The sequence below is a fragment of the Oncorhynchus keta genome, chromosome 35, assembly GCF_023373465.1.
Source record: "Oncorhynchus keta strain PuntledgeMale-10-30-2019 chromosome 35, Oket_V2, whole genome shotgun sequence".
NCBI classification, from domain to species: domain Eukaryota; kingdom Metazoa; phylum Chordata; class Actinopteri; order Salmoniformes; family Salmonidae; genus Oncorhynchus; species Oncorhynchus keta.
This window is the reverse complement of record NC_068455.1, coordinates 68,323,535-68,347,491: the sequence shown is the minus strand read 5'-3', so window position 1 is coordinate 68,347,491 and position 23,957 is coordinate 68,323,535. Positions and strand designations below refer to the sequence as shown.

Sequence of the window (23,957 nt, the reverse complement as noted above, 5' to 3'; positions counted from 1 at the left end):
ACTAATAGCCAGTGCATCACTAATAGCCAGTGCATCACTAATAGCCAGTGCATCACTAATAGCCAGTGCATCACTAATGGCCATTGCATCACTAATAGCCAGTGCATCACTAATAGCCAGTGCATCACTAATAGCCAGTGCATCACTAATGGCCAGTGCATCCCTAATAGCCAGTGCATCACTAATAGCCAGTGCATCACTAATAGCCAGTGCATCACTAATAGCCAGTGCATCACTAATGGCCATTGCATCACTAATAGCCAGTGCATCACTAATAGCCAGTGCATCACTAATGGCCATTGCATCACTAATAGCCAGTGCATCACTAATGGCCATTGCATCACTAATAGCCAGTGCATCACTAATAGCCAGTGCATCACTAATAGCCAGTGCATCACTAATGGCCATTGCATCACTAATAGCCAGTGCATCACTAATAGCCAGTGCATCACTAATGGCCATTGCATCACTAATAGCCAGTGCATCACTAATGGCCATTGCATCACTAATAGCCAGTGCATCACTAATAGCCAGTGCATCACTAATGGCCAGTGCATGACTAATGGCCAGTGCATCACTAATAGCCAGTGCATCACTAATGGCCAGTGCATCACTAATAGCCAGTGCATCACTAATGGCCATTGCATCACTAATGGCCAGTGCATCACTAATGGCCAGTGCATCACTAATAGCCAGTGCATCACTAATGGCCATTGCATCACTAATGGCCAGTGCATCACTAATGGCCAGTGCATCACTAATAGCCAGTGCATCACTAATGGCCAGTGCATCACTAATAGCCAGTGCATCACTAATGGCCATTGCATCACTAATGGCCAGTGCATCACTAATAGCCAGTGCATCACTAATAGCCAGTGCATCACTAATAGCCAGTGCATCACTAATAGCCAGTGCATTAGTTTGCTCGCAAATGTTTTAATGTTCACCTTGAAGTTGCTGATTGCGCCAGCGATACCTGCTGCACCAATGGTTCGTTTCTGCATTATGCTGTACAAAACATCCACCTCTGGCATGACCAAGGAAAATAACTCGGGCAGTTGCAGAAATGTGGGTTTCATGGACAAGGTCATAAGCCTCGCTGATGGTGATCTCATCCCATCCAGGCTGCATGCGGATGTCCTCCATGCCCTGGGCCAGTGTCTCACGGTCCTGCTACACAGCATTAATGGTTCTGCTTTTGAAGTTCCATTGTGTACCCTGTGGTTTGGGGACCCGTATGTTCGTTGATTCTGCGAAAGGGGAGAGTCTTTTGGGTGAGCCCGTGAAAAAGATGGAAAAGGAGAATAGGTCTGCAAAAAACACTTTAAGCGCGCTCACTCTCCCTGTACAAAGTTGCTGAACTGTTAGAATCAGTTGGTGTGCACAAATGGCACATTTGGGTAAGTCTCATTCAGTAGCGTTTGGACACCACGTACAGTACCACTCATCACCGCTGCCCTATAGTAGGCTTGTGCAGCCAGCTTTTCCTTGACATTAAGTGGTGCTAGGACTGGTTTGATGGTGTTGGAGAGAGGCCAACACCGGTTTTGTCCTTCACCTCTACAAACTCCAAAAACCTCTCACACACACTGTTGTCTGGTAACATGTAGCGCAGCACTATTACCATCTGTGATTTACAGGAGACAGACAGACAGAGTTCAGTTTGTCAAATCGGAGGGCATGCTGTCCGGTCCTCTGGCAGTCTCTATGGGGGTGCCACAGGGTTCAATTCTCAGGCCGACTCTTTTCTCTGTATATATCAATGATGTTGGTCTTGCTGCGGGCGATTCCCTGATCCACCTCTACGCAGACGACACCATTCTATATACTTTCGGCCCGTCATTGGACACTGTGCTATCTAACCTCCAAACGAGCTTCAATGCCATACAACACTCCTTCCGTGGCCTCCAACTGCTCTTAAACGCTAGTAAAACCAAATGCATGCTTTTCAACCGATCGCTGCCTGCACCCGCATGCCCGACTAGCATCACCACACTGGATGGTTCCGACCTTGAATATGTGGACATCTATAAGTACCTAGGTGTCTGGCTAGACTGCAAACTCTCCTTCCAGACCCATATCAAACATCTCCAATCGAAAATCAAATCAAGAGTCGGCTTTCTATTCCGCAACAAAGCCTCCTTCACTCACGCTGCCAAGCTTACCCTAGTAAAACTGACTATCCTACCGATCCTCGACTTCGGCGATGTCATCTACAAAATCGCTTCCGTTTTGTCACTAAAGCACCTTATACTACCCACCACTGCGACTTGTATGCTCTAGTCGGCTGGCCCTCGCTACATATTCGTCGCCAGACCCACTGGCTCCAGGTCATCTACAAGGCCATGCTAGGTAAAGCTCCGCCTTATCTCAGTTCACTGGTCACGATGGCAACACCCAACCGTAGCACACGCTCCAGCAGGTGTATCTCACTGATCATCCCTAAAGCCAACACCTCATTCGGCCGCCTTTCGTTCCAGTACTCTGCTGCCTGTGACTGGAACGAATTGCAAAAATCGCTGAAGTTGGAGACTTTTATCTCCCTCACCAACTTCAAACATCAGCTATCTGAGCAGCTAACCAATCGCTGCAGCTGTACATAATCTATTGGTAAATAGCCCACCCATTTTCACCTACCTCATCCTACCTCATACCTCATCACCGCCTTGATGTTAGTTGAGAACGACAGGGTGTTGTCCAGGATCACGCCAAGGTTCTTAGCGCTCTGGGAGGAGGACACAATGGAGTTGTCAACCGTGATGACGAGATCATGGAACGGGCAGTCCTTCCCCGGGAGGAAGAGCAGCTCCGTCTTGCCGAGGTTCAGCTTGAGGTGGTGATCCGTCATCCACACTGATATGTCTGCCAGACATGCAGAGATGCGATTCGCCACCTGGTCATCAGAAGGGGGAAAGGAGAAGATTAATTGTGTGTCGTCTGCATAGCAATGATAGGAGAGACCATGTGAGGTTATGACAGAGCCAAGTGACTTGGTGTATAGCGAGAATAGGAGAGGGCCTAGAACAGAGCCCTGGGGGACACCAGTGGTGAGAGCGCGTGGTGAGGAGACAGATTCTCGCCATGCCACCTGGTAGGAGCGACCTGTCAGGTAGGACGCAATCCAAGCGTGGGCCGCGCCGGAGATGCCCAACTCGGAGAGGGTGGAGAGGAGGATCTGATGGTTCACAGTATCGAAGGCAGCCGATAGGTCTAGAAGGATGAGAGCAGAGGAGAGAGAGTTAGCTTTAGCGGTGTGGAGCGCCTCCGTGATACAGAGAAGAGCAGTCTCAGTTGAATGACTAGTCTTGAAACCTGACTGATTTGGATCAAGAAGGTCATTCTGAGAGAGATAGCGGGAGAGCTGGCCAAGGACGGCACATTCAAGAGTTTTGGAGAGAAAAGAAAGAAGGGATACTGGTCTGTAGTTGTTGACATCGCAGGGATCGAGTGTAGGTTTTTTCAGAAGGGGTGCAACTCTCGCTCTCTTGAAGACGGAAGAGACGTAGCCAGCGGTCAGGGATGAGTTGATGAGCGAGGTGAGGTAAGGGAGAAGGTCTCCGGAAATGGTCTGGAGAAGAGAGGAGGGGATAGGGTCAAGCGGGCAGGTTGTTGGGCGGCCGGCCGTCACAAGACGCGAGATTTCATCTGGAGAGAGAGGGGAGAAAGAGGTCAGAGCACAGGGTAGGGCAGTGTGAGCAGAACCAGCGGTGTCGTTTGACTTAGCAAACGAGGATTGGATGTTGTCGACCTTCTTTTCAAAATGGTTGACGAAGTCATCTGCAGAGAGGGAGGAGGGGGGGAGGGGGAGGAGGATTCAGGAGGGAGGAGAAGGTGGCAAAGAGCTTCCTAGGGTTAGAGGCAGAAGCTTGGAATTTAGAGTGGTAGAAAGTGGCTTTAGCAGCAGAGACAGAAGAGGAAAATGTAGAGAGGAGGGAGCGAAAGGATGCCAGGTCCGCAGGGAGGCGAGTTTTCCCTCATTTCCGCTCGGCTGCCCGGAGCCCTGTTCTGTGAGCTCGCAATGAGTCGTCGAGCCACGGAGCGGGAGGGGAGGACCGAGCCGGCCTGGAGGATAGGGGGCATAGAGAGTCAAAGGATGCAGAAAGGGAGGAGAGGAGGGTTGAGGAGGCAGAATCAGGAGATAGGTTGGAGAAGGTTTGAGCAGAGGGAAGAGATGATAGGATGGAAGAGGAGAGAGTAGCGGGGGAGAGAGAGCGAAGGTTGGGACGGCGCGATACCATCCGAGTAGGGGCAGTGTGGGAAGTGTTGGATGAGAGCGAGAGGGAAAAGGATACAAGGTAGTGGTCGGAGACTTGGAGGGGAGTTGCAATGAGGTTAGTGGAAGAACAGCATCTAGTAAATGGTAATGTTCACTGAAATGATCAGTATACATCTTGTTCACCAATAGGTATACAATATTGTCAACAATATTGTCAACCACAATGATCTTAGCTATTTTACACAAGACTGGCATTTCATGCTCCATCTTACTGCAAACAGTCCCTCTCTGTACTCTGTGCCATTCATCTTAACCCAGCTGGTAGAGTAAATGGCTTTCTGCATAGTGACCTGAAGTGACACTGCCAACTCATCACCACCAGTAAAATCACTCAGGGAAAATGCTTTCATCGGTCCATACTCAGTATGTCACAATGGTGATGTCTCCCAGTGATGGCCTGTAGCAAATTGGTGTTTTTTGGCAAGGGACTTAAAGTTAAAGTTCTGGAAGTTTTTGAGGGTGTTCTTAATGAGTTTGTGCTTAGCCTCAAACATCATGCTCCACATACTGTATGTAATAAAGGACCGATTTGTCTTATGCATGCTGGGTAATGTATCATAAAGTGGTGTTTGGGTATCACGTTTTCATGTGGGTACAACTGTTTGAAAAGTGTGTGACGTTCAATTATCAAATGCTTCAGATACACAGTCATGCCCTGGATAAGAAGAGAGGAAAAAACAAGGTTGATTATCAAATGCTTCAGATACACAGTCATGCCCTGGATAAGAAGAGAGGAAAAAACAAGGTTGATTATCAAATGCTTCAGATACACAGTCATGCCCTGGATAAGAAGAGAGAAAAAAACAAGGTTGATTATCAAATGCTTCAGATACACAGTCATGCCCTGGATAAGAAAAGAGGAAAAAACAAGGTTGATTATCAAATGCTTCAGATACACAGTCATGCCCTGGATAAGAAGAGAGAAAAAAACAAGGTTGATTATCAAATGCTTCAGATACACAGTCATGCCCTGGATAAGAAGAGAGGAAAAAACAAGGTTGATTATCAAATGCTTCAGATACACAGTCATGCCCTGGATAAGAAAAGAGGAAAAAACAAGGTTGATTATCAAATGCTTCAGATACACAGTCATGCCCTGGATAAGAAGAGAGAAAAAAACAAGGTTGATTATCAAATGCTTCAGATACACAGTCATGCCCTGGATAAGAAGAGAGGAAAAAACAAGGTTGATTATTTGCAGTAAGAGGAGCAGCAAATTCCAGTTTTCATTTCCTGGTGGAACAACATCACCCAAAATCAAGGGAACGTTTCTCACAAGACAGAGTTTGAATAGAATTAAGTGCTGTGCAAATCCACTGTTCTCTAGGTTGACTTTAGTTGGACGGTTTTTGCGCTCCAAGTACCCATAGTCAAACGAGTAGATTCTAGAGAGAAGCACACGTTTCGAAAATACATTTTCAGAGACAATTTTAACTGAAACTGAGCCACCCTTCAAGAATGTTATGCATTATGTCCTCAGAAAAATTCCTACAAACATGGAAGTGCTGCAAACTATTGCGTTTAGAATTTGTCTTTACATCACACACAGATGGGAACTGTAGGTCTGATTGCAACGGATTCAAATGCATTTCAAATGGATCTTTACCACACAAGGGTCATCCTTACTGTAAACCGTCTGAGCATTAGACTTTTCTATCAAACTGAACCAGCAAAAGTAATGACCACTGAAGGACTCTGTCACGCCCTGACCTTAGTTCCTTGTTTATGTCTCTATTTTGGTTTGGTCGGGAGTGAGTTGGGGTGGGCATTCTGTTGTTTTTCTATGGACTGACGGGCGTCTCTGGCGGCTCCGGACTGACGAGCGGCTCTGGCGGCTCCGGACAGGAGGGAGACTCTGGAGGGTGCACGGACTCTGGAGGGAGACTCCGGACTGATGGGCGGTTCTGGCGGCTCTGGACAGGGGGAGACTCTGGAGGGTGCACGGACCCTCCAGAGTCTCCCTCCTGTCCGGAGCCGCCAGAGCCGCCCGTCAGTCCAGAGCCGCCAGAGCCGCCCGTCTGTCCAAAGCCGCCAGAGCCGCCCGTCGGTCCGGAGCCGGCCGTTAGTCCGGCGCCACCAGGGTCTCCCGCGTCTCCGCGCCGCCAGAGTCGCCCTCCTATTCAGGGCCCGCTGCAAGGGTCCCCAGTCAAGGGTCGGCAGCGAGGGTCGCCGCTCCAGAGGCGCCACCTAAGTGGGCCAAGACTAAGGTGGAGTGGGGTCCACGTCCCACGCCAGAGCCGCCACCGCGAACAGATGCCCACCCAGACCCTCCCCTATGGATTTAGGTTTTGCGGCCGGAGTCCGCAACTTTGGGGGGTGGCTACTGTCACGCTCTGACCTTAGTTCCTTATTTATGTCTCTATTTTGGTTTGGTCGGGGGGTGAGTTGGGGTGGGCATTCTATGTTGTTTTTCTATGTTTTCTTTTCAATGTGTTTGGCCTGGTATGGTTCCCCTGGTTAAATAAAGTTGAAAAAAACAGGAGTATCATTTTTGAGGCTGTCACATAGCAGAAAAGAGAAAACAGAAACTTATTAGTTCAGGGTTATGTTTATTCTACTGATACTACATTCTCATCTAGTCCTCTATACATATATATTACTGTATTAAATAATGATGTAGTAATAACTGCTTACTGTACCTCTCTCCACTGAACTCCACAGTGACCTGCTCAAAGGGTTCCAGGACTCTGCACTCCTCCTCCACCACCTCCCATTCCTCTTGGGTCAGAGCATCGACAGGTGCATTGACATTGGCCAGGGGAGAGATGATGGCATCCTTTGACTCAAAAAACCGCTTCAACACATAAATGTTGTAGTGCAGTCGTGTTTAGGCCTCAGCTCAGGCATCCCCAACAGGCGTTGTGTAGACTGTAGTTATTCAGCACCTACTGTGCTCTTGTGGAAGTATTCCACAGCTGCTTTCACTTTGTCCACAGTGGGCTTCATCACCTTCAGAGCATTTCTTATAATCAGGTTGATTGTGTGGGCAAGACATGGATAATGTGTCCATTTTAAAATGTTCATGGCTTTTGTTATGTTAGCTGCATTGTTGCTAATACAACAATCCACTTTTCCATCTACTTGCCATCTTCTGGCCCATTTTCTGACAGCTAGACATCGAAAAATGTTAATTGAAGTGGTATGTATCCGACATGTAAGAAGTGGTTACTGATGTCCAGTAGTCAGTGGTAAGGCAAACTGCAGTAGCCTTTTGGACTCTTTCCCACACTGAAGCCTGTGTGATTTTGAAAGGGTTTTTCTGCTTGGAATTGTGTACATTGGATTTAGACTATTGCTACAATTTCTAAAACCTCTGTCCTACACGATTGGAAATCGGTGGCAATCATTTTAGCAAATCCAATATCAATTTTGCCTTGTTTTGCTACAGGCATAGACTTTGGCATAAACTGGTCTATAGAAGACTGCGTTGCTGTGGGTTGCGGATTAGGCCTACTTGACTGAGTGGATACATCTCCACGTGTGGAGGTGCTGACTCCACCACTATCACTAGCAGGCCCACTAGTTTCTGGAAGCTCTGCTACAGCTAGCTTCACAGTTGGGTGAACAGTTCCCATATGCTGGTGTAGGTTGTGCTAGAACCAGGTTTATATCAGATTTTGTTTTGGCAAATTCAACACTGTGTTCTAACATTGTCCACATTATTAAAATGCATCCAAATGCTACGGTGCTTCCGAATCATTTTCCAGCTGTTGTTTTCACAGCTGTCCTTCATCTCTCTCCTCGGCTGCAAAGTGTGTGACTGTGAGTGAGTTGGCTCGGCCCTCCCTCACGCATCTCTGGTTCATTGGTTGACACTGCGTGTCTGATTGACAGGAACAACAGGTGAGGCTGTTCGTCTGAGCAGCCAGTCAGAACGAATGTGCGCGCTTGAGCATTTAGGCCTATATTATTTTATTTCATTTTTCGTTCTTTGAATTAGTTAATTCTATTAATTTAAATATTTTGATTATTCATATCTTAATTTTTATTTATTTTTATAAATAGATATGGGTCTTTTGATATGCGAGCCGGTTCCCAACGTTCACCTACAAGAGCCGACTCTATTCGCGAACAACCCATCACTATACTGTATTTAACGCACTTAAGAAACTAGCGTGGACCAGAATGAGGCTCGCTTCTCACTATATTGTTCCTGCACTTAGGAATTACATTCCTCAGAGGATGTTTTTATAATTTATCTGCAGATAATCAACGTCTGGAGTTCAAAAAGCAGTAGCAAAAATGTTCGAATCAGGGAGCCAAATGAACGTCTCATTCACATAAGCGATTCACTTCCCGCAATTACCCCCAAAAAGATGCTTGTTTGCAAACGACCCATCACTACTGGTTACACACTGAGTGATGGACAAACATCCGCACCACATAGACAGAAAGGGGCAATAATGACGGAAATTGATTGGCATATATTGTGTTAGGTGTAGCTTTTAAGCCAATAGTGGATAAACAGGGGTGGGATAATGTTAGTATTTTGTTGGTAAAATAGTAGCTGGGAGTTTGCGGTGTCTGATACTTGTGAGATTTGTTTGACAGTTTGCGGTGGAACACATGAAATTGCATGTACTTTCAGAATTGTTTGGCGAGCTACTCATAGGTGGTCTGCGAGCTACTGGTATATATTTATGACAAACCACTTATATCATGTCCTCTAACGTTAGCAACTAATTTCATTTCTAGGGTAAATTAATATAAATGAAATAGGCTGAGAACAGAACTACCGGAACGTTACTTTTGTACCTGCCGACACTGCGGGAGAAATACAGTCTTGGGACAGAAGTAACAGCTGGCGAGAAGTGCACAATATCTGTCTTATTTCCATGTTTCTGGTTTGTAAATGCTCCTTTGAACAAATGTATTATCAGCCATCATTTCATGTTTGTGTCGATTTGAATAATTAATGCTATATTGTTCCACGAAAATGAACCATCCCTCAACATCTCAAGGTTGAGCAAACACAATATTTTGCCTTGCAATATTAAACGGACTAAAACAGATAATGGCTATATTAACCATACTTTTCTCATCTCACTTGAATGGAAATGTAGTAGGAGATGTTTTCATTATTTGAATGACTATTCATGCTTAGCCCTGCCAATCAGGTGTGCTCCAGCTGTCCTTGTCATTTGAGCTGCTCATGTCCTGATAGAATAAACATCTTTATTCTCTTCACAAACAGCAAACTAATCATACTAAACTAACCATGGCTTGACATAAGGTAATTGACCCCCAGAATCATAAATATACATATGTTTAACCACTGACCTAAAAGAAGCAGACGTCAATTGATTAAGGCGTGATTCTAACGTCACATGTAATGTTCAAACATTCAGTCACCTGTTGATATTTTGCTAACATTATAAAAGCAATATGAACTAGAGGAGACAAATGGCCCCTGCTTAAACTTGACTTTATTGCAGGTCATCAGTTCAGTGTAATAAGGGGTCTATTACTTCAGTCCTTCTTTAGTTTTCACTTCTTGTTACCTGGTAAATAACCAACAACAATAAGGTGAGAACACCGTCCATGTCAGCCAGCCCAATCTTTTTAAAGAAACACCATTTATTTCAATCTCTAGTTCAGTAAAATAAGTAGTTTAGTTTTGGTTAGAAAATAATCCAGAAAATGGTGGTGAACAGTGCCACACTCAGGCAGTAAACGGAATGTTATATTCTCAGACAGACCCATTTTTTTCTAAGAAAACACAGTTGAATTATATCTCTGTTTGAGCAGAATAAACAGTAGAATATGTAGCGTGTGTAAAATCACTGAGGAAGCCATACCAAGTCAGTAAACAAGCCATATTACAACAATTTTTTGAATATTGCGTTGTTCGCTCTATAACCCAATCGTTCATACGCCAACATCAGATACAATAAGGCTGTGACAACAAAAAAGATACATATGTTTAGTCAGCATGCCAATTGCATGCTCCCTCAATACTTGAGACATCTGTGGCATTGTATTGTGTGACAAAGCTGCACATTTTAGAGTGGCCTTTTATTGTCCCCAGCACAAGGTGCACCTGTGTAATGATCATGCTGTCTAATCAGCTTGTTAATATGCCACACCGGTCAGGTGGATAGCTTATCTTGACAAAGGATAAAATGCTCAGTAACAGGGATGTAAACACATTTGTTCCCCAAATTTGAGTGAAATAATATTTTTGTGCGTATGGATAATTTTGGGGATCTTTTACTTCAGCTCATGAAACATGCGAACAACACAGCTTATGCTTTCAGTGCTAAATTCCTTCTCTGATCCTGTGATTGGGTGGACAACATGCCATTTCACGCTGCAAGAGCTCTGATAGGTTGAAGAACGTCCTCCGGAAGTTGTCATAATTACTGTATACGTCTATGGAAGGGGGAGAGATCCATGAGCCTCCTAGGTTTTGTATTGAAGTCAATGTATCCAGAAGAGGACAACATCTAGCTTTCCTCTGGCTACACTATGGTGCTACCCTACAGAGTGCTGCTGAGGCTACTGTAGACCTTTGCAAAACAGTGAGTTTTAATCAATTATTTGGTGACTTGAAAACATTTAGTATAGTTTTATCTAAAAATGTTTCACTGTTTTTATTTTTGTGAAATTCACTGTGGAGGATGGTCCTCCCTCCTCTGAGGAGCCTCTACTGCTCCATGGTACTGATATTCCAAGTAAAACTACAAATGTGGCTCACTCTACTTTTAGACTAACTGAATGCCAATGCCATCCTCCTATCTTTCATGTTGGCAAAACGGTCTATGGCTCTGTAATAATAATAGTACACTTACACATGTTCTTGTCATAGACTACCTAGCTAAAATTCTTGCTTGGCATTCATGAATACATGCCACTGAAAATAAGTCGTTTTGTTGTGATCACAAGAATGAAATCCAAACAATTCGGGTAAAGAACGCCAGTCAGGCAGAAAAGTGAAAACAATTAGTTTCCCTGGCAGATACATCTGCTACTTAGAAATACTATAGCATTACATTAATAGATGTCCTTACCTTTGACAAATACATCTCAGTGTGAAAAGGCGTCCCATTTCCCTTTTTTTTTTGTCAACGAACTCAATATATTACAAACACTGGTTGTAACCAGATGACCCAAATAATTTAGGTAGGCTCGTAAACCATGCCCTCCTTTGGTATGTTCTATTGCGAACTATCTGGGACTCGTTTCCCTGTTCACGATATTTTTACTTATTAAATGAAAGACGAAATTAACGGCAATATACTGGATTCAAATATATTAGCATAACCAGTCTACACAGAACCACAGCAGGCCCGTAGTAAAATGAGATGTTTTTTTTGTATTAAAACGTTTCCCAGTGCAACATGCATAGCTCTGCCCACTGTGGCGTGGTTTGCGGAGTGTTTTTCTAGTTTAAATTAGCGCTCGAATCACGGTGTTTCAACTGACGGAGTTATCCCCGACTCTCTCCTACCACTTCAATTGTTTTTTCGTAACCTTTTTTGCTTTAGACCTGTGAGACCAAGTAGGTGTAATTCAGACCATCACTAGCTAGGTTTCAATCCAATTGGAGACATATTTTCATGCTGATATTCTAAAATCCTTCAAATTGACTCGTCGCAGATAAAAAGGCTGTGCACGTAGTGCAAATAAAAATTACATTTTGCGGTTAAACTCACATGTACCGAATAAAAAATATAAGTTAAATGGGTTGCCATCTAATTTTCAACTCTACTGGAGGTTTTCTCACAAAGAATGTTGCCATATGTAATCTGAAATTGGCTCGTGCGCTCTATCTGTACACTGTTGGCTATAGAGCGAACGTATAGCCTAAAACATAATGAGATCATTATTAGTATGGACAAAAGACGGTTATTTATTTTTATTTGTAAAACGGCAGTCAAGCATCGATTATCATGTTTCCAGAATAATACCCTCGATATTTATTGGAAAGGAGCATCAAGCTCATCACCTTGCACTTTCACCACGCTTTGAAGTTCATCATAAATGATTTCATCTGTAGCCTGATCAACTGCATGCTTTCCCGACGAGTGGGAGTGTGAGGACTACACAACTAGAGTGACCACATTTAAAATACACAAATGCGAGACAACAGCATGGTTTTGCGGGACAATGTAGTCTACATTAATAAAAAGGTTTGAATAAAAACGGTCTGGATAGCAATAATATGGTAAATGACGTCATATTTTTTCTAAGTTTGTACCGTTATTGAATATCACTATAGAATATGCATACAATTGCAGACACATTTTTAATACCCTCAAATACCCTCAAATACCTCATTTCAAAATAGGGCATGCCATCATAACTGTCGATCGTGGATGATAATTCTTCACGTTTTGCCAGTGAAATGTTCAAACCGTGTCTGCATTCCAATCATTTGATCTCAATAAGATTAATGGAAATTTGCATTGAGATCTTCTTGAGTTACTGTTTCATGAAACATTTGAGCAGATGGTGTTAATATATAAAGCCTTCTTGTATTTAGTTTCATTCAACGCACATTCCGCCGTGTGACGCGCGCTGTTGAGTTCTGGCCGCATTATGCTTTTTTCGGACCATTCAGCTAACCCTCCTAAAATCTCATGACAAATTAGGTGGTGTTTTGGTGTAATAGTAACGTTATACTATGCTGTTGTATTCTTTTCTGTTATTTAGAATACTCATTCATGAATCATAATGTGGTCTCCCAAGACATTGATTCAGCTGTGCTGAACGAGCACACAATTTGGTGACGCAGAAACGATTGGCTTACGTTTCGTTTTGCGCTGCGCAGAATATAAGATAGGAGAAGTGTTTAACATCCCCATGGTTTAGGCTACCACATTCTTATAATAGCCTATATATATTTTCATAATCTCAAAGTGACTCCAAGACAGGTTGGAATGTCTGACTGAAATACGTTATACATCTTTGTTTTTTTAAATAAATTGGTTGTGTTTGAATGTGTTGACAACATGCGGGACAAGATTGTTTGGTTGCTGGACACTGGACAAAGGGACAAAATGCGGGACTGTCCCGAACAATCCGGGATATGTTGTCACCCTTCACACATGTCATCGCGTGACTCAAGTTTACTTATATGATGGTTATTATATCAATAGTTGTTCAGAAGGTCATTTCCACCGACATTTCTCGCTTAGTTAATTTTACAGACAGAAACATACTTCCTTGTCAAGCTTATTTTGTTTTGTCGACATTTGTAAAGTTTACCGAAAACGTTTCTGTTTCCATCAGGACGGTCATAAACATTTTTATTAGACATGTAACTTTACTTTCCTCGCATAAACAGGTTGGATGGAAATCTGGTTACTGATCAATTCTTTAAGTTATGGAGATGGGTATGGTGCATGGTTGGAATGTTTCAGTTTTCCCCCAATTGTGTCATACTGTAAACTTTCAGTGGCTGTTATAAAGATGGACATCCCATGGAAATTCAGTAGTGCCCTGACACACACAGAGAACCCAAGTAGGAAATATACTGAAACAACTCTTCTCGGTAGAGAACTTGTCAACAGGAACCTAGCTGGTTTTGAACTGCGGCCTCGTAGTTACAATAATACATATAGTTCTGATAAGAACTGTACTTCTCATTGTCAGATGATCCCAAAAGAGGAACCAAGGAACCAAATGCATCTCAATATGCAAATAAGTGTTCTCAGATGCATATACCGTAATATATAGCCTGGATGCCAGTCTGTTTGTGCTAATATGCCACTCTTGTACTTCGTGTCATATGACAAATATAAGGGGTGGAATGTTAGCACAAAACAGTTCTGGATTAATGAAATGGCCACCAGACTATTTACATTGACCCCGCCCCTCCATTTGTTATGTACACTGCTGCTACTCGCTGTTTACTATATATGCAGTCACTTTACTACATGTACAAATTGCCGCACACTAACTCAGTACCGGTATCCCCTGTATATAGCCTCGTTATTGTTATTTATTGTGTTAATTATTTAAAAAAAAAAGTTTATTTGGTAAACATTTTCTTCACTGTTCTTGAACTGCACTGCTGGTTAAGGGCTTGTAAGTAAGCATTTCACGGTAAGGTCTGGACTTGGTGTATTCGGCGCATGTGCCAAAGTTTGATTTGATTTCAGACTAACGGAGACCATGCTGTTCCAGATAATAACAGAACATTGCCCACATCTGTTCATGCAAAACGTATGTAGAGTAGATCATCTATTTATATAACTTGGGACATACTGTTGAAACCCCCATAGTTTCTTTCTAGAGTGGTACAAGTGACGTGAGAGTCATACGCATGTGGGGGAAGTTGTGAGGTGTTTTTTCTCACCGTTGCGGGGAACTGCAAGAGGTGTTAAATACTAGAGGGTTTAATTAAATATCACTTTGACAGAAGCCAAGAAGTCAGGCTTTTGATCTCTCAAACATTATGGATATTCTGGGTTCACTACTAATCATTTTGCTGGGTACCATCACAGGTACAGAATTCTACTCTATGATTTTTAAAATAAAATGAATTATATTATGTGTAGGTATAAAGTACAGTATATCCCATTATTGGTATACAAAATAAATAAATACACTTTCAAAATGTGATCCTGCTGTTCCTTTGTCTTTAGGGACCAGGGCAGATGTCCATCCAATAGACAAATATGGGTTGAAGGGCGGTGCGGTGTGTTTGACAGTTAGAGAAAACCCTCTTCAAGAGATGGCGATGAAATGGATGACTGATAGCAATGTAATAGCTGTGAAGGAAAAAGTTTCTCCTCGATACAAGGAGAGGGTCAATTATAACTCCACAGACCACTCTCTTTGTCTCAGGAAACTGGAACAAACAGATACTGGAATCTACATTGCATATAATGTTGAGATATGGAAGGAGACACAAATGGTCAAATACAATTTGATGGTCCAAGGTAAGTTTTGTCAAGGCTTTTTTACATTCCACTCATTAGCTACGTTTCCATAAATTTGTCCTTTAATTTTGGTTGTCAACATTTAGAAAGTTCGCATATAAAATAAACAATTGCCTGCTACCAGTGGTGTAAAGTACTTAAGTAAAACTACTTTAAAGTACATGTTAATATTTACTATTTACATTTTTAATAATTTTTACTTCACTAAAATCCTGAAGAAAATAATTTACTTTTTACTCCATATATTTTCCCTGACACCCAAAAGCATTCGTTACATGTTGAATGCTTAGCATGACAAGAACATTGTCACGCACTTATCAAGAGAACATCCCTGGTCATCCCTACTGCCTCTGATCTGGCGGACTCACTAAACACACAGGCTTCGTTTGAGTGTCTGAGTGTTGGCGTGTGTCCCTGGCTAAAATGGTGCTGTCTGGTTTGCTTAATATAAGGAATTTGGTATGATTAATACTTTTACTTTGTACTTAAGAACATTTTAGCAATTAGATTGACTTTTGATACTTATTTAAAACCAAATACTTTTAGACTTTTACTCAAGTAGGATTTTACTGCGTGACTTTTACATGAGTAATTTTCTATGAAGGTACTTTTACTTTTACTCAAGTAAGACAATTGGGTACTTTTCCCACCACTGCCTGCTTCCGTGCAACTGTCGATGACATCACACCTGAAGAAATATACATTCTACGCAAAAACCTAGTGTGGAATAAAAATGAAGTGGCTGCAGTGTTTCCAATATCCATTTAGACAAATTGCGCATGAATACATTGGCGACAACCTGTATTCCCTACCACCTGTCTGGTTCATGTCTCAGGTAGCCTGCAAAAGCCAGCATGGATAGGATGAAAGAATATACTCATATTTGCCATATTCTAATAATTATCATGTGCCAACGTATCTCCACGTCCGCGCCATGGGGAAACTTACACTCCTGTAGATCTGAAATAATGTAGTGGTTAAATTTGCATCCAGCCAACCAGGAAAGCAAGGTTAAGCAATTCAGGCATTCTTCAAAAGTCAAGACAATCATTTTCCTGCAAAGAAACATTATTTTATAGTTTAAAAGCAAGCACTAGACATTTAGAATTAAATGTTAAGTGATGACTGTATTACATAACAGGCTGAATCACAACCGGCGGTGATTGGCCTAGAGTCTTTCGGGTTTGGCCCGTGTAGGCCGTCATTGTAAATAATAATTTGTTCTTAAACTGACTTGCCTAGTTAAATAAAGATGACATAAACACATACTAATGACATCACTTGCCCGCTTGCCTTCAAAATTATTCGGCAATGATGATTTATATGAAAACACCGTTTCCGTCATCATTTGTTGAAAAAAATAAAACATAAATATCCATCCCTTTCGAAAGGATACAATTTCTCTCGATCTTTAGAATGTTTATCTCGTAGCTGCCTTTCCATTACACATGTGGCAATGTTTTTCTATTGCTTTTGTCGAATGAACCTGAATCAATGCAAACATATTGATGAATTATCTATTAGGACATCTTGACATTTTTGTAAACCCCTGATATTATTACTTATTTTAGAAGCTGTTTCCATACCAGTCATGGAGGTGGTGTCGCTCTCCTCCAACTATAGTGATGGAATGTGTGACGTCACAGTGAACTGTTCAGTTACAGGTGTGTGGGTGTTGTCTGTCTGTGATGGAGGTCAGTGCACACTGTCACAGCAGTCTCTTTCACACACCAGAGTCAACATCATCATCTCCAATGACAACGGGACTATCCAGTGCACTGGCAAAAATAACTTCAGTGCAGAGACCAGCTCACAACGCATGGAGGACATATGTAAGTCTAATTTACTAGCTTCCAACCTTCTGTGCATACCATTGTACATTTGTTTATCAAGAACGTTTTAATATCATTGCAGTAATTATAATTATATTACTGTTATATTATTTCCCATAAAAAAAACAGAATAACAAAATGTGTGTGTGTGTGTGTGTGTGTGTGTGTGTGTGTGTGTGTGTGTGTGTGTGTGTGTGTGTGTGTGTGTGTGTATATGTAACCTCTCAGGTAAGGGTGAGAAGAAGGGGAGAGCTTCAACATTACCAGTTGGGACCATTATGGGCAGTGTTACTGCTCTTGTCCTCTTTGTGGGTGTGTTATTTGGTGTAGGATACATCATATTAACCAGAAGACGGCAATCCCCTAAAGATCCGCAGTCAATGCAGGTACCCGCTCTGTCAATCATGTTTAACCTCCTAAAGTTGATGTCTATGCCCCCATCAAAACCCGTATGTTTAAGCTAGATATATGTGGGGCGTATTCATTACGCAGTAGCAAACGCAATGAAACAGGAGGCATCTACCTGAATTTGTCCAACAGAAACGTTTTCTGTTTGGCTAATGATTACACCCCTGCGTCTCAATCCACAACATCTGCCGATGTCGGCCTTCCGCAGCTGCGGGGGAAGGTGGCAGAGCTACAGCAGTGTTTGTCAGAGCAGGACCCAACCTAAAAATTGGTCTTCTCATGAAATCGTCCAAAGCGTCCAAAATGTTTGGGCTACACACTACTATCACCCCTCTGGTAAGATCATTCTCTAGAACACGATGGTGTTCTTCGGATTGCTCTAAGACCCCAACAAGCCTCAAAAGACTCATATAAAGGTAACCCAGTACCAATTTTAAAAAATCTATGGAAATATTTTTGTGCCCTTAAGAAAGGGGAGTACATTTTTTTTTATCTCTCAGATCTGTTTTGCCATGTATGAATGTGTTATTCAACACGTTTCTGAGGGATAATAGCAGTAACACCAAATTTCATCAAATATTTTTTTTTTAGATAATTTTTTGATACATAAAGGGGTCCTAAAATTAAAAATGTAATTGCTAAATGATCCACGGTGTGACCATTTTTAAACAATTCAATATGTCAGCCTAGTAGAAACCCTGTGGCCCTTGGGGGACTTGTGAGAATGCTACAGTCTTTGTGGCGCAGCAGAAAGATCAGCGTATCCCAAAACCAGGGGTTGTGAGATTAAATCCCAGATGGGGTCATATTGAAAAGTCAGTATTAAGTAATCATGTCAAACGTAATCGTATTTTTGTTCAACTTTGAGCAGTTGTTTTGGGCCCTGTTCAGATTTTCTGAGGATAGCTACAGCTCATGTCTTTTTGGAAGTTGAACTCAAATCTTACTGCTGGCCTTGTCCTAAGAATCACACCACCCCGCCACCATCCAAAAAACAAACTCGATAATTTTAAAGGCCTGATTGCTTGGATCATTTTAAGATGTCCCCCCCCCCCTCGAAGAAAAAAACATTAAAAAATGGTACATGTCAGTTTTTTGGGGCCTGCTGTATTTGTAGGTTCTGCAGTAGTCACATCGTCATCAGAATCACACATTTCTTACCTTTCTAACAGTACTAAGCGTGCATAGGAGTTATAGTTTTGAATCTGAAATGTACTTTATTAGGGTAGTATACAATATTATGTGATTTAGAAAATGCCACCAGAGAGCGTCAGAGTTTAAGAGACAAGATTTTTACACTATTTTAGCTGAATAGCGTACTACTTAAAACCACATGCCGTTTAATTACTTCCCTTATGAAAATAAATCATGACATTTGAGCTGATATTTTCACATGTGAAAACAAGAGACACATAGGAGGTCAGTTCACATGTGAAACCCTGTAACACCACCTTTTCATGTTAGCAGCTCAGTTGGTAGAGCATGGCGCTTGTAACGCCAGGGTAGTGGGTTCGATTCCCGGGACCACCCATACGTAGAATGTATGCACACATGACTGTAAGTCGCTTTGGATAAAAGCGTCCGCTAAATGGCATATATTATAATGACATGTTATCAGCTCACATGAATTGCAGATTCACATGTGGAATTTGCAGTTTCACATGTAAAACACGTATACATGTGAAAAACATTAAAATGTTATCAGGTGTAGTTAAAAAATGTTTTTGCATCCCCATGTTTTTATATGTATAGTTTCATGTTATCACATGTTGCTTTTACATGTTGTCACATGTTATCACATTAACTTCACATTCGATCACGTGAAATTAATGTGGTTTTTACGTAAGGGTAGAATACAGCATATACATGTAGAGTGGGTAAAACAGTATGTAAACATAATTAAATTCCAAATTACTATTTGCATAGGGCAGCAGTCTCTAAGGTGCAGGGTAGAGTACCGGGTGGTAGCCGGCTAGTGACAGTGTCTAAGGTTCAGGGCAGGGTACCTGGCGTAGGCCGGTTAGTGATGACTGTTTAACAGTCTGATGGCCTGGACCAGCTTTGATGCACCTGTACTGTCTCTGCCTTCTAGATGATAGCTGGGTGAACAGGCCGTGACTAGGTTGCTGAGGTCTTTGACCTTCTTGGTCTTCCTGTTACTCCAGGTGCTGTGGTTGCGGGAGGTTCAGTTGCCGTACCAGGAGGTGATACAGCCCTACAGAATGCTTGCGATGGTGCATCTGCATCAGTCCACGTTCAGCTGCTTCGTTTTGTTGACGTTGAGGGAGAAGTTATTTTCCTGGCACCACTCCGCCAGGGCCCTCACCTCCTCCCTGTAGGCTGTCTCATCATTGTTGGTAATCAGGCCTGTTGTGTCATCAGCAAACCTTGATGATTGAGTTGCAGATGTTCGTAGCTACGCAGTCATGGGTGAGCAGGGAGTACAGGAGTGGGCTAAGTGCACACCCCTGTGGGGCCCCCGTGATGAGGATCAGCGTGGCGTATGTGTTGTTGCTTACCTTCACCACTTGGGGTTGGCCCGTCAGGAAGTCGAGGACACATTTGCACAGGGAGGGGTTCAGGCCCAGGGCCCTGAGCTTAGTGTTGAGCTTGGAGGGCACTATTGTGTTGAATGCTGAGCTGTAGTCGATAAACAGTATTCTCACATAGGTTTTCCTTTTGTCCAGGTGGGAAGGGGCAGTGTGCATTGCTATGGCAATTGCGTCATCTGTGGACCTGTTGGGGTGGTATGCACATTGTAGTGTGTCTCGGGTGTCGGGTAAGGTGGAGGTGATATGATCCTCAACTTGCCCCTCAAAGCACTTCATAATGAGTGTTACGGGGCGATAGTCATTTAGTTGTTACCTTTGCTTTCATGCGTACAGGAACAATGGTGGAGAACTTGAAGCAAGTTGGGACAACAGACTAGGAAAGGGAGAGATTGAATATGTCCGTAAACACTCCAGCCAGTTGGTCTGCACATGCTCTGAGGACTCGGCATGGGATGCCGTCTGAGCCGGCAGCCTTGCAAGGGTCTTACTCAGGTCGGCCAGATATCAGGAGCACTCAATTCTGGTGAGCGGTCAGGGCCACATCAGCGACTCTGTGTTGTTTCTCACATTTCTCTTCTTCTAACAGGTCGTTATTACAGAAGTTGACAACACAGTGGCCGCTATACCAGGAAGACCAGAACTACCAAACACCTCTGGTTCTGAGGTGACATCTATCTACGTCACTGCAGGCAGACCAGGAGCAGTACCAGCATCAGCAATAGAAGAACACCACCCAGTGGAAAAAGGGTACACTTTACCAGAAGAAAGTACAGAACTCTACAGCACTGTGCAGCAACCAGCGGTAGAAGAGCGCCACCTAGTGGACAAAGTGGGCTGTCCAAAAAGACTGAGGCCAGGACCACATAGCCCTTCTGATGCAGATCCTACATCAATCTACAGCACAGCCAGCTATAGCCCAGCGCCACCCAGTGGACAAATGGACAAATATGGGAATAATGTCAACAAACCAGACAAACTACCTTACTAAACTACCCCTCCATTCCCCTGATGTTACATTGACTAAGACTTGACCCATAGACTTACATACTGAAGAAAAACACAGGGAGAGAATTTAGATAACTTATTTTTTTACATTGTTTATGTCTAATTTTAACCATATTTAAATTGGCAATCTGTGATTTGCTACATCGATTTTGGAGACTTTTAAGTTAATTATATATAACTTTTGATTAATATAACTTATGCTTGTTTAAACTCCATTGTTTGTAAACAATGTAATTCTAAACAGACACTGTATAGCTTCAAAACATAGTTACAAATATAATTTTGATGTCGTGAATGGTCAGTCCATAGCATCCATAGCCTCATCTATGAATTTAAGTGGTTACATTTCTCCAGCCCCATCACTAAGCTGTTAACCTCAAAAAGGTGGCAGCATGACGGTATTCTTAGTATTTGAACTGCAGATGTCCCCTTTAATGATACACCGTTTTGCATAATGTGTTCTTTTCTGTATTTGAAAATGATAAAACATGTTGATGAATATAGCAGCACTTTACATGCTTACGTAGCTGCTGCCCACTCCTCTGCTTACGTAGCTGCTGCCCACTCCGCTGCTTATGTAGCTGCTGCCCACTCCGCTGCTTACGTAGCTGCTGCCCACTCTGCTGCTTACGTAGCTGCTGCCCACTCCGCTGCCTACGTAGCTGCTGCCCACTCCGCTGCTTACGTAGCTGCTGCCCACTACGCTGCTTACGTAGCTGCTGCCCACTCCGCTGCTTACATAGCTGCTGCCCACTCCGCTGCCTACGTAGCTGCTGCCCACTCCGCTGCCTATGTAGCTGCTTCCCACTGCGCTGCCTACGTAGCTGCTGCCCACTCCGCTGCCTATGTAGCTGCTTCCCACTCCACTGCCTACGTAGCTGCTGCCCACTCCGCTGCTTACGTAGCTGCTGCCCACTCCGCTGCCTACGTAGCTGCTTCCCACTCCGCTGCCTACGTAGCTGCTGCCCACTCAGATGCCTATGTAGCTGCTGCCCACTCCGCTGCCTACGTAGCTGCTGCCCACTCCGCTGCCTACGTAGCTGCTGCCTACGTAGCTGCTGCCCACTCTGCGGCCTACGTAGCTGCTGCCCACTCCACTGCTTACGTAGCTGCTGCCCACTCCGCTGCCTACGTAGCTGCTTCCCACTCCGCTGCCTACGTAGCTGCTGCCCACTCTGCTGCCTACGTATCTGATTCCCACTCCGCTGCCTACGTAGCTGTTGCCCACTCTGCTGCCTACGTAGCTGCTTCCCACTCCGCTGCCTACGTAGCTGCTGCCCACTCCGATGCCTACGTAGCTGCTTCCCACTCCGCTGCCTACGTAGCTGCTGCCCACTCCGCTGCCTATGTAGCTGCTTCCCACTCCACTGCCTACGTAGCTGCTGCCCACTCCGCTGCTTACGTAGCTGCTGCCCACTCCGCTGCCTACGTAGCTGCTTCCCACTCCGCTGCCTACGTAGCTGCTGCCCACTCCGATGCCTATGTAGCTGCTGCCCACTCCGCTGCCTATGTAGCTGCTGCCCACTCCGCTGCCTACGTAGCTGCTGCCTACGTAGCTGCTGCCCACTCTGCGGCCTACGTAGCTGCTGCCCACTCCACTGCCTACATAGCTGCTGCCCACCCACCACGTAGCCGCCCACTCCCTGCCTACGTAGCTGCTTCCCACTCCGCTGCCTACGTAGCTGCTGCCCACTCCGATGCCTACATAGCTGCTGCCCACTCCGCTGCCTACGTAGCTGATGCCTACGTAGCTGCTGCCCACTCTGCGGCCTACGTAGCTGCTGCCCACTCCACTGCTTACGTAGCTGCTGCCCACTCCGCTGCCTACGTAGCTGCTGCCCACTCCACTGCTTACGTAGCTGCTGCCCACTCTGCTGCCTACGTATCTGATTCCCACTCCGCTGCCTACGTAGCTGCTGCCCACTCTGCGGCCTACGTAGCTGCTGCCCACTCCACTGCTTACGTAGCTGCTGCCCACTCCGCTGCCTACGTAGCTGCTGCCCACTCCACTGCTTACGTAGCTGCTGCCCACTCTGCTGCCTACGTATCTGATTCCCACTCCACTGCTTACGTAGCTGCTGCCCACTCTGCTGCCTACGTATCTGATTCCCACTCCGCTGCCTACGTAGCTGTTGCCCACTCTGCTGCCTACGTAGCTGCTTCCCACTCCGCTGCCTACGTAGCTGCTGCCCACTCCGATGCCTACATAGCTGCATCTCAGCGCTTCACTGCTGCTTCCGCTCCTTGATTGGCGATGATCGCCTTTGTCTAGTGTAGCCATAGAGATTGATGGAGAACTCATGTGCCCAAAAGGCCGTTTTAGCATGGTCAGCGCCATTGAGGGCTTTCACCCTTTTGAAGTAGTCAGCTGGCTGGGACTTCTATGGGTTAAAACAGACAGAATGCTGTAACCTTCGTAATGGCCTTGAATATTTATTCAAATTGACACGTTTATTATTTATTTCAGCTGTTCAGGAATATAAGGCATAGGCTATGTCAATATGGTTCTGAAGAGGGTGAATAATATAACATTCACAGAACGTCATCCGGATGCTTAGCTTTAAGAGGTTTTCAAAAAACTCTGTATTCGCAGCCACAGCCCTCAGATATAGCTAGGAGGCTACTCTGCGTTAAGGTTCAAATCATACATCATGGGTCGGGTTTCCTGGACACACAATAAAAGCTATTCCTGCACTATTAACTACTTGAAATAGAGAATCCCCATGGGATCTTCTTCTTAGTCCGGAAGGTTTAAATCTGTGTCTAGGAATCTGGCCTTTTACGCTGTCCTACCCAACAATACGGTGCCTTGTGCTGGTTACTCATTCAATACACTGCATTTAGCAGCACTATGGAGTGGCTGCCTGACTTTCACAGACTGAACGACGACTTTCACAGACTGAACGACGACTTTCACAGACTGAACGACGACTTTCACAGACTGAACGACTCTCACAGATTCTGTTAGATGGTTCAACACATGGACAGTCAAACC

The 23,957-nt window shown here is 44.0% G+C and overlaps 1 protein-coding gene across 1 annotated transcript; it reads left to right on the top strand.

Moving 5' to 3' along the window:
* Window positions 1-14,511: 14,511 nt before the first annotated feature.
* LOC118368907 (uncharacterized) lies at window positions 14,512-23,210 on the top strand. Its single transcript, XM_035753382.2, has 5 exons — window positions 14,512-14,727; window positions 14,869-15,165; window positions 16,737-16,997; window positions 17,226-17,383; window positions 20,544-23,210. Exon 5 carries the CDS (start codon window positions 21,417-21,419, stop codon window positions 23,208-23,210), a length of 1,794 nt encoding a protein of 597 aa, XP_035609275.2. The 5' UTR covers window positions 14,512-14,727; window positions 14,869-15,165; window positions 16,737-16,997; window positions 17,226-17,383; window positions 20,544-21,416.
* Window positions 23,211-23,957: the final 747 nt, after the last annotated feature.

Excerpts from the sequence above, each read along its gene's own strand:
- LOC118368907 (XM_035753382.2), top strand. The coding sequence starts at position 21,417 with ATGTGTTCTTTTCTGTATTTGAAAATGATAAAACATGTTGATGAATAT.